This window comes from Rhinatrema bivittatum, chromosome 7 (genome assembly GCF_901001135.1).
Source record: "Rhinatrema bivittatum chromosome 7, aRhiBiv1.1, whole genome shotgun sequence".
Classification (NCBI taxonomy): Eukaryota; Metazoa; Chordata; class Amphibia; order Gymnophiona; family Rhinatrematidae; genus Rhinatrema; species Rhinatrema bivittatum.
Window position 1 is genome coordinate 52350050 of NC_042621.1, and position 18617 is coordinate 52368666.

At 46.6% G+C, this 18617-nt stretch overlaps 1 protein-coding gene across 1 annotated transcript in view; it reads left to right on the forward strand.

Moving 5' to 3' along the window:
* The first annotated feature begins 1322 nt into the window (after positions 1–1322).
* GPI (glucose-6-phosphate isomerase) overlaps positions 1323–18617 on the forward strand; it is a 42837-nt gene continuing 25542 nt past the window's right edge. The window contains exon 1 of the mRNA XM_029608371.1: positions 1323–1595. Coding sequence (XP_029464231.1) covers positions 1474–1595 — 122 coding nt within the window. The 5' untranslated portion in view covers positions 1323–1473. The remainder of the gene's footprint in view (positions 1596–18617) is intronic.

Below are 18617 nucleotides of genomic sequence, written 5' to 3' on the forward strand. Positions count from 1 at the left end.
CTCACTACAACTACTGCTAAGTATTTATATAGAATTAAAAAATATATGTTGTAGTGCTGTACAGATTTATCTAGACAAATATGAGGTGTTAAATAAATACTTGAGGGCAGGAGCTATTTTAGTAAGGGTACTAAAGCAGGTTTCATCTTCTAGAAAGGTTATATAAGCAAAAAGCAGTGGGGTGGGCAGGATTGAGACATGGAGGTTGGGAATAAATCCCATTTGCTCTTTAAAGTTAGTTTTACAATGTGTGCACATTCAAACCCAAGGCATCTTGAAACAGAAACAAGAATAGAAATCAACAAAAACATGTTATTACAACAAAATCAAAAGACAGTTATTTTACCTAGACACAATTTGCTAACTCCAGCTGTGCAGAAATGAAGGTCAATAAACCAAAAAAATATAACTTTCAGTTTCTGGAAGGGATTTTTGGTTACCTCTGCAAATTTTGAGTATGAATGCATTGGTTTCTCTAGTCCTGATCCTTCTATTTGAAATCAGTAAACACATCAGGAAGAAATGTCGAACATTAGAACTGACTTCAAATCGCCCCTGAGAAACTGGATATCTTGGCAGCACTGCCAACCAAATGAAAATAGTATTTAAACAGAAACAAGCCTAACAAATTACTTCCCAACTGGAAACTGTATTTCCAGTATTAATCATTGGATACATATTTACTGGCAAAACCGTGGCGACGCCTTCACTTTAACCAGGAACAAGCTGATCTGCATCGAGAGAGACATTAAACCACCGACTTCCTCAATATTACAAACACAAGGATGTGAAGGTAAAGGCGTAGATGGAGTACGTGTTATATCAAGCAGGGGTAAAAGAGATGGGTCCTGCCGACTTTCTTTACAGTATTTTTTTCTGTTTCTTTTAGTTAAAAGGATCAGGCGCAGGCTGATGATTTGCACATTACACCTGTTTTCAATATTATTTTTTCCCCCATAAACAGACAATTTTGAATGAGTCCCAGAAACTAGATGTTGAGGAAAGGCGTGCCCGCACGTCCTGATCTGGAGCAAGCGCAATAGTTGCTAAAGAGGAAGCGCCTCTGCGTGCCCGCGGCGTGGCACGCACGGTGGGTTGTTGGGTTTTTTTTTGTGCGCTTGCGGGAAAGGGCGCGCGTGCTTCTGTCGGAACAAGGGGAGGGGGGGCGAGGCTTTTGTGGCGCGCTCGGCGGTGGCCAGACAAACGCTCGCAGCCTTCTCTACCTCGGCGCGCGCAGGCTTTCCCCGGGAGCGCGCGCGAGGGGCGGGTTTTTTTGCCGCGCGCCCTCTCCGCCCATTGATAAAACGGACGGTTTCAGCACCACCTTTTCGCTTTGCAAGCGGAGCGCGGTGCAGGCAGCGTCTCTCTTTCCAGCGCGCACGCACGCACGCACACACCAATCCCCCCTTGAGATCCATTTGCTTCTTGGCCTCTAGTTTTATTTTTTTTTTTTTGTTCTTCTCCCTGCTAGCCATGGCAGCTTTATCTAGCGATCCGGTCTTCCAAAAGCTGCGCCAGTGGTACAATGCGCACGCTGCCGGCCTCAATATGCGGCAAATGTTCGAAAATGATCCAGATAGGTTTAAGACATTCAGGTAAGTGTAAGAGAAGTCTTTGGGTTGCGGTGAGCTCCACGAACAGGCGCAAGGGCTTGTTTTTGGATTGAGGAAGTGGGCGGCTTTGTATCCCGTTTGTTGCCGGTCAGCTTGTTCCTAGACAATCTGAAAGCGTTGCTAAGATTTTGCCAGTAAATCTTACCTTACGGCCTAAGGTTGCTTGACGGGTTGACATAAAGATCGCGTGTTTCAAATTCCTTATTATAATGCTCTATTGAAATGTATTAACTTGCATAACGTTCTTAATTTACATGGGTAGCACCCCTTCTCCGATCTACTATTTTATTTCCAATCCTAAAAATTGGAAACTTGTACGAATAGATTGGGGCTGCGAGATGGTTCTATAGTGTGTTCTTGGATCCATTTTGGTTCTTGCAGTGGTTTCTTCCAGTTAAACTGTCCGATCTAGTGATCGGATTTAAATCTCTTACCGGCGTTGCTTTGATGTAGACTTAAGATTTCACTATTCTAATACAGAAAAGTCTATGGTAAGCCCCCCCTACATGGGATTGCTCTCTGCAGAGGATGTACTGCAGCTCTGCTTGCCCTTGACGCCTCCTTGCTGTCTACGTGCACAGGAGCAGCTGCTGCAGGAGCCCTCCATGCATCCACTCACATCGATTGCTTAGTCATAGATGCCTATCCCATTGCTTTGCTAGTTCTAGTGGCACGATCGGAGCGGATCTTGGCCCTGCCAGCTACTGAAAAGGCCTCTCATGTCTCGCCATGTTTGGTATAACATAACCGTCTCAATGTCGCTTCCTAGTCGTACACCCTCCTGCCGCACAGATTAGCTAAGTGCAACATTGTGACATGCTGAAGATGAAGTGTTTTTATATTTCCATTATTGGCCTGTGGAAACTGTTGTTCTAGTGTGACAAGGCTCTTTAAAAGCTAAATAAAAGACGTGGTGCACATATTTTCCAGGCCGCCTCTTCAGGAGTATGGACCTGAGCTTTGATAAGCTCATGCAGTGCGACCTTTGTTTTGGTCTTTCAAAAAATAAAAGCACATAATTATTATTGTAGTCATGGAGCTGTAAGTGCCTTTCTCTTGGTTGCATGAGACTTAGGCAACCTAGAGCTGCCCACTAACGCTGGCTGCCCATTCTCCTTTAGTAGGAACTTTGTGTAAGCGGTGGTTGAGTTGTGTAAGAAGTGGCTTTGATTGTGAATTTTCCTTTCATGGATGATGTAGCTTGTCACAACAGTAAGGCTAATACTTTTACTTAAAGTGAAAAGTAAAATAGTTAGGGCTTCATGATTTTGTTTTAGTTAAGTGTTGAATACATTGTCTTTTTGTAATGGGGAAGGTGGATTTTTATATTCTGTTTTTTGGCATTTCAAAGTGGATTAGTCAGGCTGTGTAGGTGTCCCCAATCTTAAATCTGTACCTGAGGCAATGGTGGAAGAAGTGACTTGCTCAAGGTCACAAGGAGCAGTGGTGAGATTTGAGCCAATCATTGCTTTAGCTCATAGTAGTAGTAATCTTTACTCTAACTCCTGTAAAGGAGAAGAGAATCCAGGTTTGTAGTTCTCTACTTTATTGTATGGTATATTTAATTATCCACAAGGCATGCAGCTTATCCCCCAGAGTTCCCTACTGTGCTGACTCAGTAGCAGTGACATTAAGACTTATTTTTATATAAGGCCTCTCACAAGTTTCACTTCTTGAGCTGCAGTCATTGGGTTACTCCTGAGGGAATTCTGTGCACAAAAAATGTAAAACTCTGCATTTCATATTGGTCAAAATAAAATATGCATCAGAGTAATTTAAAATTTAATACAAAAAATGTATTATGCAGAGTAACATTCCCCTTGAAGTATACTGTCCCTCCCACCCTCTCCCTGCTCCCCACTAACTCACCCATCCATTCATGACCCCCCCGCCCCTCACAGATTCTCTGGCACACGACTATGCACCCTCACTCCCACGCAACCACTCTCACACACAAAGGCCAATGCAATAAAGTGCATGTAAAAACCATGCATCCAAACTGGGCACCCGTCTGTTGACCACATGCACTTTTGCCTCTCTTGGGTGCTTGATGCAATAGGTAAATGAGCCACCATGCTAAAGACGTGTTAGGGACAAATTGTGTATCCTTAGTGCGTCCATGGCATTGGGCTCCCAGGAGAGGACTTGTGCCCGGGTTAGGAAAATGGATGCTCGTAAACTGAGCATCTGTTTCCTAACCTGACTGCTGTCAAGACTTTTTTTTTTAATGTCCTGCTTTCTGTGGTTCCTCCTACTTAGTATAAGAATATTAAGTCAGAGGAACCACAGAAAAGCAGTCTCTTCAGTCTTTCTATTCAGGTTTTTGGGGTGCCTCAAAACTTAACGTCAGCTCTGGGGCTGGCATTTTTTAGGGTTAAAACGAGCATGTCAGGCACACGTCTTTTACATGGGGGGGGGGGGTGGTACTAGCTAATAGTGATAAGTAACTCTGTTACCTGAACTTCGGTATAGAAAAAGTTTTAAATAAATAAATTTTAAATAATATCCTCATCAACGTGGCATTTACATGTGATGAGTGCTATTAGCTATGCACTAGCTTGGATGTGTTGATCTTCCTTATTGTATCAGGGGTTATGGATGAACATCCAACCTCGGGTTAACCTGAGTGCATGCTATTCATTGGCCTCTTAGTTTCTTTTACACAGGCTCAGCTCTTTCTGCTGCAGGCACGCAGCTATCCTGGACCTCATTTCTCCCTCCCTCCAGACCTAATCTTCGGCTGTGAGCAGGATGGGCTCCAGTCACAGCCCACCAGGCCTCTGCCATCCTTGGCTGTGAGCGGGATGGGCTCTGTTTGCATCCTGCTGCCAGGCCATTTCCACCCTCAGTTATGAGCTGGATGGGCTCCACTTACAGCCTATCAGGCCTCTTGCCAAATTCCGTGTGAAATATCAAAATTCTGCACAGCACAGAATTCCCCCAGGGGTAACTGGTTCTAGGCTTACTGTGGGCCTTTTGTAGTGGAATTGGACCCTATTCCATGTACTCGGTGGGGAGGCTGATTTTCAAAAGCATTTACAGGCTTAAAAATGGGCTTTACACATGTGAATGCACTTTACCCATGTAAGTGGGCTTTTGAAACTTGCTCCCTTTGTGTTTGCTTTTTCAGGAGCAAGTCAGCTCCTGTGTTTAGTACCTTTCCCTTTGTAGCACATAAACTTTATGGTGGTCTCGGCATAGTACTTTTCCCCCCATTCATAGTATCTTGCACCACTTATAGTGCTTCTGTAGAAAGTCTCAAATGCCAAAATAGTAGTAAGCAAATCTCCCATCCCCACCCCCAGGTAAGCTTGTCTGCATGCCTAAGACAGACAGCTGGAATGTGAGGCATGAGCAGGTCAGGGGGGGGACACTGCTTTGTCATATTCAGGGCTGGTGTTACCTGTTCTGCTGCCCTTCATGGGCAATAACTCCTGATTGTCTGAGCATTGGGCTTACAGGAAGATTGCCAGATTTCTAACGGGTGAGTCTGGGATACTTGTTCACCGTACTTCACTTCATTTGGAGGTGGAGCATGAGCGTCTGGTGCAAAATCATGATCTACTCAAAATATACCTAGAAGTACACTTGAAAAATCACCACAAAGTATTTCAAACCTAGTACAAGTCTTGGGGCCAGTGGGTACTTCACATAAACAAGAGAATTAATTCTGCACCAGAAATCATAATGGGTTGCAAAAGCCAGCTATTAGCATATAAGTCCTCAGTAAGAGACATGTCCAACCATCTTCTGGTGTCTCTGGCTTAAATTTTCTGGCTTGGAGTATTTCAAATTTTGTTCTAGTTTTTGGTCTTTTTTTTCTTTTCTATTGCTTTAAAGTGGATATTTTAATTCTTTTTCCTTTCTGCTTCTCTCCTAGTCTTCTCTTCAGATTTTTCTTGCCTGCTTACCTTTCCCCATTCCTCTTCCGTTCTTTTTCATTTGCTTTCTCTTCCATTCATCTCCCCACATTAGCTTCTTGGATCCTCCACCCATCAAATCCAGTGTCCTCTATCAGCCCATACCTGGTCCTTTCTCCCTCTTCCTCTACCTCTACCCAATAACCAATCCCCTTTCTCCCTCATTTCCCCCTAGCCAGATTACATACACCCTCAGTCCCCAGTTGTCCCTGACTTCCAGCCCTCTTCCTCGCCATCCTGGGTCCTGGTCACTCTCCTTAATCTCAAAGGCCTTCTTTGTCTCCCATCCCAGGTTTGGTTCCCCTTGTCAGTTCCCAGAATGCTTTGACCCCAGAAAGCTCTTCTGCATCCCTCCTACCACCTTTGGAAAGCTATACCTGTCCCTATCCCACTCCTAGAAGACTTTCTACATTCTTTCCTTTCCCCTGAAAGCTCAATCCCCCATCCTCTCTTCCCCCTGCAATCTCCAGTGTAGCCTAGTCTCCTCCAGATCCTCCCCACTCAGTAGATGTAGTGCTTAATGTCAGATTCCTGTGCTGAGTGGATCCAGTCTGGAATGAACTACATGGATCCCATAGATCTTGTGCCTCAAACATTAGACTGGCTTCTTACAGCCCAGGAAATCTGTGCTTTAAGAGCTCCTACTGAAAGCTAGTGGGTGCATTGGGGATCGGAGAGGATAAGGCAGGTTCTTTGTGCTGCTTAGAATCCATGGGCTGGCTCAATTATACGCTGTAACTCCCTTAAAGCTGCCGCTTCTCAGTGCAGGTGCTCAGTGGGTCATGCCAGCCTTGCTCATATTTACACAACCCTTGTCTGGTCTCACTAGGAATCGTAACATTAAATAATCAACTCAAGATAGGAAACATTGAGGGGATTTAAACGGCTGTAGCATATGTGGATGGTTTCCTAAAGTTAGGAGGAATCTAGGAATAATGTCCAAGAGTTGTGTAAACATGCTGAGGTTTGATTAGGACAACAGTCATAGTATTACATTTAGTTCGGATGTAGCCCAGAAAACAGAGCTATGGTGTTTTGTGCTTCTGAACTCCCTAGATTTGGGTTCTGGATTGATTTTTCTGTGATGGCTTCCATTCCTTTTAATCTGGACCTATATCATACTCTGCTATGCAGTGTTCTTGATTTGAGTCCCCAAAGATTTTCTGGTCAGTTACCATTCCGATTCATTGGTGTTTCATGGCCTGTCTATGGTGGGTGATACGTTAGCACCCATTTGGCCCTTGTAGAGGTTGTCTGAAAGCTTATGGCTGCTATTTATATTTGTAGTTGGTCCTCATGTCCGAGGGTCTTGGATTGCTTAGCCTTTGCAGTCCATCTTTTCTTGTTATAGCTGTTGTAGTTTGGGGCTGTCGGAGCTCTGGTTTGCTTCCCATGGCTTTCATTGCTTATTGGCACTCACCTAGCCTTCTGAAGTGTGACTACAAGCAAGGCTTTGCATGGCAAACCTTCTGCCTTAAGGGCTTCTTCAAAGGGAGTGTCTAAATATAGCACAACTAGAAAAGGTACAGAGAAGGGCAACAAAAATGATAAAGGGGATGGAACAAGTTCTATGAAAAGGCTAAAGAAGTCAGGATTATTTAGCTTGGAGAAGAGATGACTGAAGGAACATACAGTATGAAATGAGAATGGAACAAGTAAACATTAATCAGTTTACTTTTTTTAGTACAAAGGCTAGGGGACACAATGAAGTTACTAAGTGATACACTTAAAACTAATCAAAGCTTGTGTGTTTTTTTGTTTGTTTTTTTTACTCAACAAATAATTAAGCTCTGGAATTCATTGCCAGAGGATGTGATGAAAGCTGTTAGTGTAGCTGCATTTAAAAACAGCTTTGGATAAGTTTTATGGGAGGAAAAGTCCATAAACCATAAAGTGGAGTTGCCCTGGAATAAGCAGATGGTATCTATCTACCCCTTGGGATCCTGCCAAGTACTTGTGAGCTGGATTGGCCACTGTTGGATACAGGATCCTGGGCTTGATGGACCTTTAGTCTGACCCAGTATGGCAAGTCTTATGTCCCCTTGTGCACCCCTTAATTTATTTTGATGAAACATAGAAACGACAGCAGAAAAGGACCAAATGGTCCAAGCCTGCCCAGCAAGCTTATGGTAGCATCTACTGTGTTGTGTAGAAACATAGAAATGACGGCAGAAGAAGATCAAGTCTGCCCAGCAAGCTACGCACTTTATCCATTTTTTTTTCCCTTTTTCTCTCTCCCACCTGTTACTATTGGCTTCCAGACCCCTCCAGCCCTAATTCCCCTCCACCCAATTTAGAGAGCAGCTTTGAATCTGCATCCAAGTGACATCCAGCTCAATTGGGGGTAGCAACTGCTGTAACAAGCAGGCCACCCCCTTGCCCCATACTCTTACCCACCCCTGTTTTTATTTTTTTGTTTTTTATGGAAATAGCAGCCCTCCATCCTTCCGCTCCGTGAAGGTGGAACACCAACTACTGGCCACTGGCATCCCGCTCCGTGAATGCCTCTGTGGCTACTGCCGCTCCGTGCAGTGTTGAATGCCTCCACTTTATTCACGCCCTCTAGACTTGATGGATCCACAGTGTTTATCCCACGCCCCTTTGAAGTCGTTCAGTTTTAGACTTCACCACTTCCTCCAGAAGGGCATTCCAGGCATCCACCACCCTTTCTGTGAAGAAATACTTCCTGACATTGGTTCTTAGTCTTCCTCCCTGGAGCCTCAGCTCATGACGTCTGGTTCTGATTTTTTTTGACGGAAAAGGTTTGATGTCTTTGGATCATTAAAGTTTTTCAAGTATCTGAAAGTCTGAATCATATCACCCCTGCTCCTCCTTTCCTCAACTCATGTAGGTTACCCCCATGCTTATCAGTTTCCCACACTGTAAGTCAGGGCCCTCGTTGGTTGCTGTTTGAATCCAATTCTGTTATGCCTGGCTGAAGCAGAGAGCAATGTACGAGTTGCATCAAAGCAACAGCCTTAATGGTTAAGGGTAGTAACCGCTGCATCAGCAAGTTATCCCCATACTCGTTTCTCCAGACCATAAAAGTCAGGGCCCTCGGTCACTGTACAAATCCAATTCCCCTTTTCCCCCTGCTGTTGAAGCAGAGAGCAATGATGGCGTTGCATCAACAGTATCAAGGCTTATTGGTTAAGGGTAGTAACTGCTGCACCAGCAAGTTATTCCATGCACTCTTTTCTTCATTTCCATCCTTTAGCCTTTAGAGATCCACAGTATTTATCCCATGCCCTTTTGAATTCTTTCAGTGTTTTGGTTTTCACCTCCTTCTTTCATAAGGGCATTCCAGTCATCCACCACCCTCTCTGAAGAAATATTTTCTGATGGTTCTAAGGCATCCTCCCTAGAGTTTCATTTCATGACCCCTAGTTCTAATTTCTTTCCAACAGAAAAGGTTTGTTTATACATTAAAATCTTTCAGGTATCTGAAGGTCTGTATCATATCTCCCCTGTGCCTCCTTTCTGTAAGGGTGTACATATTTAGGTCCTTCAGTCTCATCAGTTTTCTGATACTGACCCCACACCATTTTTGTTGCCCTTCTCTGGACTGCCTCCATCCTGTCTATCACTTTTGAGATACAGGCTCCAGAACTGAGCACAGTACTCCAGGTGAGGCCTCATCAAGGACCTGTACAAGGGTATCACCACCTCCATTTTCTTACTGGATTCTTCTCTGTGCAGCCCAGCATTCTTCTGGCGCTAGCTATCACCTTGTCACATTGCTTCAACAGGTACTGTCACCTCAGGTCCTGCTCTTGGTCTGTGCACATCAGCCTTCCCCCATCACATGCAGCTCTTCAATTACCATATCCCAGATGCATGGCCCCAGATGGTGTCACTACCTGAGGGGAATGGCCCCCATAAGTCACCACCGTCAGGAGGTGAGGCCGGAGGAGAGCAGGGGCCAGCTGGAGCTTCGCCACTACCAGCCCTCATTCCCCACAGGTTGAACCCTTGGGTACCAGGGCCAGCTGATCTTAGGTGGGCCCCTGTGAGGAGGATCTTGTGGCAGTCAGAAGGCCGGTGGCAAGCAGGCAAGGTGGAGTCCGGTCCAAAGGTCAGAGGCAGGGAGATCTGTCCGAAGGAAGTAGGTACTGGAAGACTGGAGCGGGTACTCGGGAACAAGAATGCAGCAGCAGTAGGAACCCATGAGGAATTCAGCACAAGGAGACTCATTGCCAAGCTGTCTGTAGGGAGCCTGGGAGAGTCTTAAATAGGTCAGGACCAATGATATCTCCTGATGCCAGCGGTGATTTCCCACCATTGGCCCTTTAAATCGTGGCATGAGCCACGTGTGCTTAGGGAGATCCCAAGTTGAGGAGGAAGCCGGCAGCTTTCCATGTGCTGGTGGAGCAAAGAAGATCCCAGTGGTGTGGGGTTAGATGGAGCCAGAGAGGAGGGATGGTCAGCCACAGCCCAGGACCCGGTGCACCATTGGGGAGGTGTGGGTGGGTGGAGCCAGCCACAGGGCTCCATGGCCAGAGTGTAATGGTACCCCCTCTAGTGCCACTCCCAGGAGATTCACTCTCCCTAGTAAGGGTGGTGTGGAACTGTTTAATCAGGTCCTTATTGAATATGTTGGTGGTGGGTTCCCAGGAATTTTCTTCTGGGTCAAAGCCTTCCCAGGCAAGTAGGTATTCCCACCTTTTGGCCTCTTATCACATCTAGTATGTTGTGCACCTTGGTAGGTGGAGTCATTCTCTGAGGCTAATGGTTGAGGTTTGGGCAACTTTCTTGATGGCCAGGACAGTACCAGCAGCATTAAGAGGTATGGAAGGAGTCTTAGGGATGGAGGCAGACTAAGTTGGTAGATCACAGGTCCCAGTCAACAGAGCAATGGGAAGGGGCCAGGTGCATGGACCAAGTTTAAGGCATATGTATCAGGTGCTGAATCAGGCCTTCTCGCTGGGTTTGAATTGCAGGGCCAGTCTCCAGTGGGTGTCAGTGGCCTTCTTGGCTCTGTCCAGCTTCCTGAAGGAGGTGGGGTGTGTGTGTGTGTGCCCCCAGATGAAGTGTAACTTCTGCATTGTCAATTGAGCTGTTGGAGAGGGCACAGTCAGGGGGAAGAGGTTGCCTGCCATAGACAAGCTGAAAGGCCAAGGATCCAGTGGCAGAGGAAGGAGAGTTAAGGGCGAATTCTGTCCAAGGAAGTAGGGCAGCCCAGTCATTCTGCTGTATGTTGACATAGTTGCAGAGGAATTTTTAATGTATGGTTGGTCCTTCTTGACATTCACTTGTGGATGGTAGGCAGTAGTGAAATCCAGCATGTCTAATTTCTTGCAGAGAGCCCTCTAGTATTTGGCCATGAATTGGGTTCTGCGGTCCGACACCACATGTTTTGGGAGACCATGGAGTTGGAAGATGTGTTGGACAAAGAGTTGTGCCAACCGAGGGAAGGTTGGACAGGGTGACAGTGGGTAGCAGGGTGACAGTGGGTAGCAGTGGTCGACTGCTACCCAGATGACTGTTTTGCCTTTCGAGGGCAGCAGGTCCACAATGAAATGGTAGTGATATGCGAGTACAGTTCCATGGGTGCCGGTAGCGGCTGTAATAAGCCTCAGGGTCAGCCCGCCGGGGGTTTCTGTTGGGCACAGATGTGACATGAGTCCACATAGTCCCAGATGTCCCTCATCGTGGACCACCAATAAAACTGCTGGATGGAAGCAAGGGTGCAAGGTCGTCTGGGGTGACCCACTGTGTGGGAGTCATGGGCCCAATGTAGGATTTTGTTGCAGAGCCTGTGTGGAACGACAGTCTTTCCCAGAGGAACGATCATAGTGGTGGAGAGTAGGACCCGTGCAGGGTCTATGATGTGCCGCGGGGGCTCATCAGCATCCTTGGCAGTGAAAGAGCGGGAGAGCATCTGCCTTGAGGTTCTTGGCTGCAGGGCAGTAGCAGAGTGAAATCAAAGCAAGTGAAGAGAGCTTACTGGGCCTGACAGGGGGTTCAGATGCTAGGCTTGGTGTAGATATTCTAGGGTTTTTATGGTCCATGTATATAGGGTGTTGTGCTCCCTCGAGCCAGGGACGCCATTCTTCAAAAGAGTTTAATCGCCAGGAGCTCCTTTTTGCCAATTCTGTAGTTACGTTCTGCAGAAGAGAACTGTTTGGAGAAGCATGGGTGCAGAGTGCCAGTGGAGGAATGTTGGCTCAGAACAGCCCCTACCCCCTCAGAGGAGGTATCAACCTCCACTTTGAAGGGGTGTAGAGGATTGGGGTGCTGGAAACAAGGTTCCCAGAGGAACGTGGCCTTTAAGTGCTGGAAAGCTGCTACAGCCTTGGGGGACCATAGTTTAGGATTCACCTCTTTTACACGTCAGGGGTGTGAGCGGGGCCACAAACTCTGCATAGTTGTGAATAAAAGTAGGATAGTTGGCAAAGCCAAGAAATCTTTGTAAGGCCTGTTGGCTGTGGTCAGTCCCAGATACTCTTGAGTTTCTCTGGGTCCATCTGGAATCCTTGTCAGGAGATTATGTAGCACAGAAACAGCAAGCTTTCCTTCTTGAAGGAGCATTTTCCAAGTTTAGCGAACTGGTTGTCCCGGAGGCATTGGAGCACACAGGCGACATCCTGGTGATGGGTCTTAAGGTCCTTGGAGAAGACCAAGATGTTGCCTAAATAGATGAGACACTTATACAGCATGTCATGGAAGTCCTCATTCATCATGTTTTAGACAGCTGGCACATTGCAGAGTCTAAATGGCATCACCAGGTACTCATAGTGGCCGTTTTGGGTGTTTGAAGGCAGTCTTCCATTCGTCGCCCTCCCAGATGCAAATCAGGTTGTAGGCCCCATGAAGATCAAACTTGGAGAAGATTCTGGCTCCTTGCAGTCGGTCAAACAATTCCACAATGAGCGGCAAGAGGTAGCAGTCCTTTTGGGTGATGGCATTCAAGCCCCGGTAATCAATACAGGGACAGAATGCTGTCTGTCTTTACCATGAAGCCAGCCCCGTGGAGGAAGTGGATGAAGCCCTTGGCCAGATTTTCCTGCAAATATTCTGACATAGCCCTAGTCTCAGCAAGGGATAACGGGTAGACCTGGCCCCAGGGGGGCTCTGTCAGGCAGAAGATCAATGGCACAATTGTATTGATGGTGCAGTAGCAGTGTCTGCTCCCTGCTTAGAAAAAACATCTGCATAGGAAGCATAGTGGGATGGCAGACTGGGGAGGAGCAAGGTGGTGAAACAGCTTTGGGTGGTCACTGGTTTCAGACAGGATGCTTGGCAGGAGGGCTGCCATTGGGATAGCTGCAGGGGTTCCCAGTCAAATTGGGGAGAGTGCTTCTGAAGTCAGGGCAAGCCAAGTACTATGGGATGGATGGCCTGGTCTATGACATGGAATGAGACTCTCCCTCGTGAAGGGCACTGGTGCAGAGTAACTGGAATGGTGTGGGTGATCCTGCCCGGTAGGGGTTTGCCCAATGTGGAGGAGAGCTTGAGGTACAAGGGAGAGAAGTGGGAATCTGGAGGTGTTTAAGGATGAAGAGACCCCCTGCTCCAGAGTCCACAAGAGCTAGGGTGTGAAAGTCCTGGTTGCTCATGCAAAGGGATACCAGAATTGAGTGGGGGAGCTGGGAAAAGTCAGGCCTAGGGATAGTCCCCCAGCACAACCTAGGCCTGAGATTTTCCCAGATGCACCAGACAGTGGGCCAATACTTGCCTGGCCTCTCATTATATGCAGAATGCAGGCATTCTTCAGGGGCTCAGCTTACCATGGCCCAATTGCATGAGCTCCTCCATGTAGCCCTAGTCAGCCTGGGACCCTGCTTGGGAGAGGGTGAACGTGGGGGACGCAGAAGGCCTTTTTGAAGACTGTAGTTCTCAGGACTGCTCATAGAGTCTGCAGTCTATGCAACCAGCCAGATCTGAGGGCAACTAGAGGCCAGTAGTTTGTGGGCTGCCAGCTTGTCTTTAATCTGGGCAGTCAGGCTGTCCAAGAAGATAGTGTAGGCAGTCTTCACCCCAATGAAGTTCTGAGGTCAAGGTCTGGAACTCAATCACAGTCCATTAAAGAACAGGAGCTCTGGTGCAGGTGGAAGAGAGGAACTAGAAGTAGTTTGTCAACCAGGATCATCAGATGGAGTGGAAGAGGGCTAGGAAACCTTGTAGGTCCCTCAGTACTGGGTCAGCATGTTCCCACAAGGGAGAGGCCCAAGCCAAGGCCTTGCTGTCCAGGCGGGAGAGGATGTAGGTGGTCTTGATGTCGTTAGGTAAGAGCGCAGACTGGAGGCAGACATGAATGTTGCAGTGCTAGGGATTCCTGGCAAAGCATGGAGGAGCTGGGAGTGGTAAGAGTGCAGTCAGCAAGGGGGCAGGGTAGCCCATAGCAGGGAGAGCGACACACCCAGAGGGACTGGAGTCCAGATGAGTGCCGAGCTGTTCTACTACCGAGGCGAGAGGTTCCAGGATCTTCTGGCCTAGGCCCGGAATGGCCTGCAGAGCAGAAGCCTCTGCCGGGTCCATGGGCTTGGCAATCTGTTGCTGCACAGACGTAAGTTGTGGACCCTTGGCCCGAGATGGTGTTGATGCTACCTGAGGGGAATGGCCCCCACAGGTCACCACCGTCAGGTGGCGAGGCCAGAGGGGAGCAGGGGCCAGCTGGAGCTTTGCCACTACCAGCCCTCGTTCCCTGCAGGTTGAGCCCTTGGGTACCGGGGTCGGCTGTCTTAGGTGGGCCTCTGCAAGGAGGATCTTGTGGTACAGCCAGGCAAAGGAAAAGCAGATGGCGAGCAGACAAGGTGGAGTCCAGTCCAAAGGTCAAAGCCAGGGAGATCCATCTGAAGGAAGTAAGCACAGGAATCTGGAGCGGGTACTTGGGAACAAGAGCGCAGTAGCAGATACTTCAGAGGAACATCGTGGGAGCCCACAAGGAATTCAGCATGAGACTCATTGCCAAGCTGTCTGTAGGGAGCCCGGGAGAGCCTTAAATAGGCCAGGACTGATTACATCATCTCCCGAAGCCAGCAGTGACTTGCTGCCATTGGCCCTTTAAATCACAGCAGGAGCCAGGTACGCACATGTAGGGAGATCCCGGGTTGAAGTCGGCGACATTCTGTGCACAGACTGAGCAGAGTAGATCCCGGCAGTATGGGGGGACGGATGGAGCCAGAGATGGCCAGCTGCAGTCCGGGATCTGGTGCAGCGTCAGAGGGTAGGTGGAGCTGGCTGCGGGGCTCTGTAGCCGGTGAGTGTAACAGTCTGATAGGACCACCTTCTGGTGAATCCATGCTGCCTTGGGTCCAGCATCTTACTGGATTGTAGATAGTCCAGTATCCTTTCAGCAGCATCTCCATTAATTTTCCCAGCCTGTAGTTTCCATGCTCCTCCCACCACTCATGAAGTGGGACCACAACTGCTCTTCAGTCTCATGGCACCGCTCCTGTTTCCAGGGATCTATTGAACAGGTCTTTCAGTGGACCCACCAGGACATCTGAGTCCTCGTATTGTGGGATGTACCTCATATGGCCCCATGGAATTGTCCACATTTGGTTTTCCTAGGTCTTCCCAGACATTCTCTCCTGTAAAGAGTTGTCTAGTCTATTCACTTCTATGGTCTTCTCCAGGGTGGTCTTTAGTGAACACCAAACTGAAGTATTTGTTTACTTTTGCCATTTCCTTGTCATTCAATTTCACTATTACCACTTCAGACTTTCCTTCTTTCTCTTAATATCTGAAAAATGTCACTATTTTTTTTTTCTTTTGGGCAATCTTTTATTCCACTTGACCTTTTGCTTTCTCCCTCGTTTTCACCAGGTATTCTTCCCTGTGTTCCTCTTTTTGGTATTCTTTATATTTCCTGAATACTGCTTTTTGCCTTTATTTTTGCAGCCACCTCCTTTGAGAACCAAATTGGGTTTTTTTTCATTGAGCTTTTGTTTACTTCTCTAACAGATTGGTTGCCTTTGTAATAGCTCCTTTTAAGTTAGCCCACTGTCTTCTGGGTATGGGATGTTGGGTTTATACATCCTCCCTTTGGGGAGGGAATAGTTTGCACCAGACAAAATGGTCCTCATTCAAACAGTCTTGCCTAGCCTTTTAGGGATGGCATTTGGCCCTCTAGTGGTGGGGTCTGTATACTTGGGCCTTAATGCATGCTTGATTAAGGAGATATTGGTTGGTCTCATTAGTGAATTGGCTTTAGACTAGTTGGCTGTTTGAGACATGGATAATGTGATTCAGTCTTATCCAGATGGGTGCACTTTATTCATAAGGACCATCTGGACAAGAAGAGGGGGATGGGAAGGGTTAGCAATTTATCAATCCCATTTGAGCTTGGAGATTCTTGGTATTCAACAATTTGACATTTTTAGATGTTTTCATTAAGCAGTAATGTCCTACTGACATCTATAGAGCTGCAGTCTTCACTGGAGGAATTTAATGGGTTTGTGTGGATGTACTTCTTGACTAAGACCCCTTATGTTTTCCTAGGGCATTTAGTGTTCATACAGATATCTGTCAAGGGATGAGAATTGTATCCAGTGGATGACTTACATTAGTTGATCTAGGGCTCTGACATATAGAAACATAGAAATGATGGCAGAAAAAGACCAAACATCCCATCCAGTCTGCCCAGCAAGCTCCCACACTTATTTTCCTATACTTATTGTCTCACCAACCACCAAGTTCAGGGCCCTTATTGGGCAACTGTCAGACTCTAACTTTCCACCACCCCCTGCTGCCAATGCATAGAGGAATGTTGAAGCTGCATCAAAGGTGAATCAAGGCCCAATGGTTAAGGATAGTAATTACCACATCAAGCAAGTTACCCCTGATGCTCTAGACATGTTGGGTCATACATTCTGACTGTGGTACATCAGTCATTCTTGGAGATGACCTACCATGCTACTAGTCTCCCAGCATGATTATTCCCTTGTGTTTGAGATTAAATCATGATAGGAAAGAAAGATGTTAACCATGATGTTGAGAAAATGGGTGGTCCTATAAATTTGGATCCTGAATCTTTTTGGTGTATGTGCAGGATCTGTCTACACAATTTCTAACTGAAATGTAACTTTGTATTCTACTGTGCAGCAGTTTGCCCCAGTAAACAGTATTCCATTAATGTGGAGAAAGCTACACTTGATGGTTATTCTGACCTTTGCATGTCAAAACAGGTTAGTTAAGCTGGAAAAGTGGGGAAAAGAGAAGCTTGAATAGACCAGTGTGAATACAGCTGGCTCATTAGGGAAGGTAAAGACTCATTTTCAGTTATCCTGGGCTGAATTGCTCTAGAGTTCTTGCAAAGCTAGTTAGCTTAACTGCATTGTCTGAAAGTGGGGAGCATGACTCTGGTCTGTCTTGTACAGAATTTCTCAGAAAATAGCTGAGAGAAATCAGATTTTAACCTAGGATCTACCAAGACTTTGAATCAATTTCCAGGAGGGGCTATTGAGGTTATGCAATGTAGAACTCCTGCCTTGCTACCCAGTTAAGGCATTGCAAAGTTTTCCTAGAATTTTTTCCAGACCTCTGGGTGGTGTCTGCCTTGGAAGCTGCAAAAGTGGTGAAACATCTCTCAAAGCTGTTAGCTAATGCACAGGTGAGAGTGTAGGTTAATGGGACCAAACGCATGGACTTGCTCAAACTGTTCCTTTAACCAAGCTCATTACTTTCGGTGTACTAAAATTACAAACCCCACGCATAATCGTGCCATCATGGGCAGGAGCATACAGCCCTGGGGTGGGGGGCAAATGTATGACTAGAACCAGTGCTGTTGGCCCAGTCTTTCTACTTCCTAGCATATAACTGGTCTTGCTTCCATCTTGTCAATAACTACCCTCACTAGCCCTCTTACAGAAAGAGCCTTATTTCCACAACTGGGGTTTGTGGAATTAGAACCGATCTGTACAACCAGAAATAGGATCCTTAGCTGGAGAAGTCTTGTGAAGTTAAGCTGCACTGGATATGCTAGGCGGGGGGGCGGGGGGGGGGGGGTCAGATTAACACCTGTACTTCTATTGATATTTCTGGAGAAACATTGACTGGATCATAGCAGATCACAAATTTGGCCAGATGCAAAGTGGCATGTCTGGTAAATGCATTTAAGTGTCAAAACCAAAAAGGTTTTAAATGGGATGAGAGTTTCAGCTGATAGATTAGAGAGCCAAAAGGACTGGGAGAGAAGTTTCCCAGCACCAGCAGGTAGGCCAGTGGTGGCATTTTGAATCCATTTCAATCACCTCAAACTTGTTCCCACCAAACCTGATAATTACATTGGTCAACCCTGGTGGAGACTGCACTATTGTTTTTAGATCACCAAATGCTAAGGTTGCAATTGTCTAACACAGCAAAAAGGTAGAGCCCACCACTCCTGAAACTTTAGCATTTCGAGTTCAGTTTACCATCCACTAGGATTCCCAGACAGAACCTCAGTGGTAATAATGGGGTAATAGTGATGCTATCAGTGGTCTGGATCAGCTAATATAGAGTGCCTCCAATTCAGCCAGGTTGATTTTTAATCTATTCTGATCAAACTACTGCCAAAAGCATTCAAAAACAAGCAATGGTAGCTCCAGTTGACTGGACTATATCTGTCATCTGCTTTTTTTTAAGTCTCTCTATCTAGATATTAGGTCTAGCACTAATGTCCTATTTCATACTTTTTTTTTCTATAAACCTTGAAGTTGACTAGAGGACTCTTCAGTTTCCCTCAACAGTATCTTACATGAACATCAGGCTGGATTCTGAAGAGGACAGAATACTGAGATGGTATTATCAAGCATCCTGAATACTTTGAATTTGGCTAGACAAGGGGCTGGATACATTAGCAGCCTTGGATCTCTCAGCTGCAGGTCATACGTCAGATTGTTTCCCAAGCCTCTCCTGGAGGCATGCCTAACTAGTTGGGTTTTCAGGATATGCAGGAGTTGCATACACTGGAGACCCAGGTTATGCATAGTTATCTGACTTATATTCAAAGCAGATCACCTCAGGTACTGTAGTTATTATATTCATGGTAATTCTGAGCCTGATTGGTTAGGTGTGCCCTCAGATCACCTGCTTCTCATTGACCACTTGAGGTAGGAGGGGAGCAGCCTGTCCTTCCTTCAGGTAGGATACAGCAGGT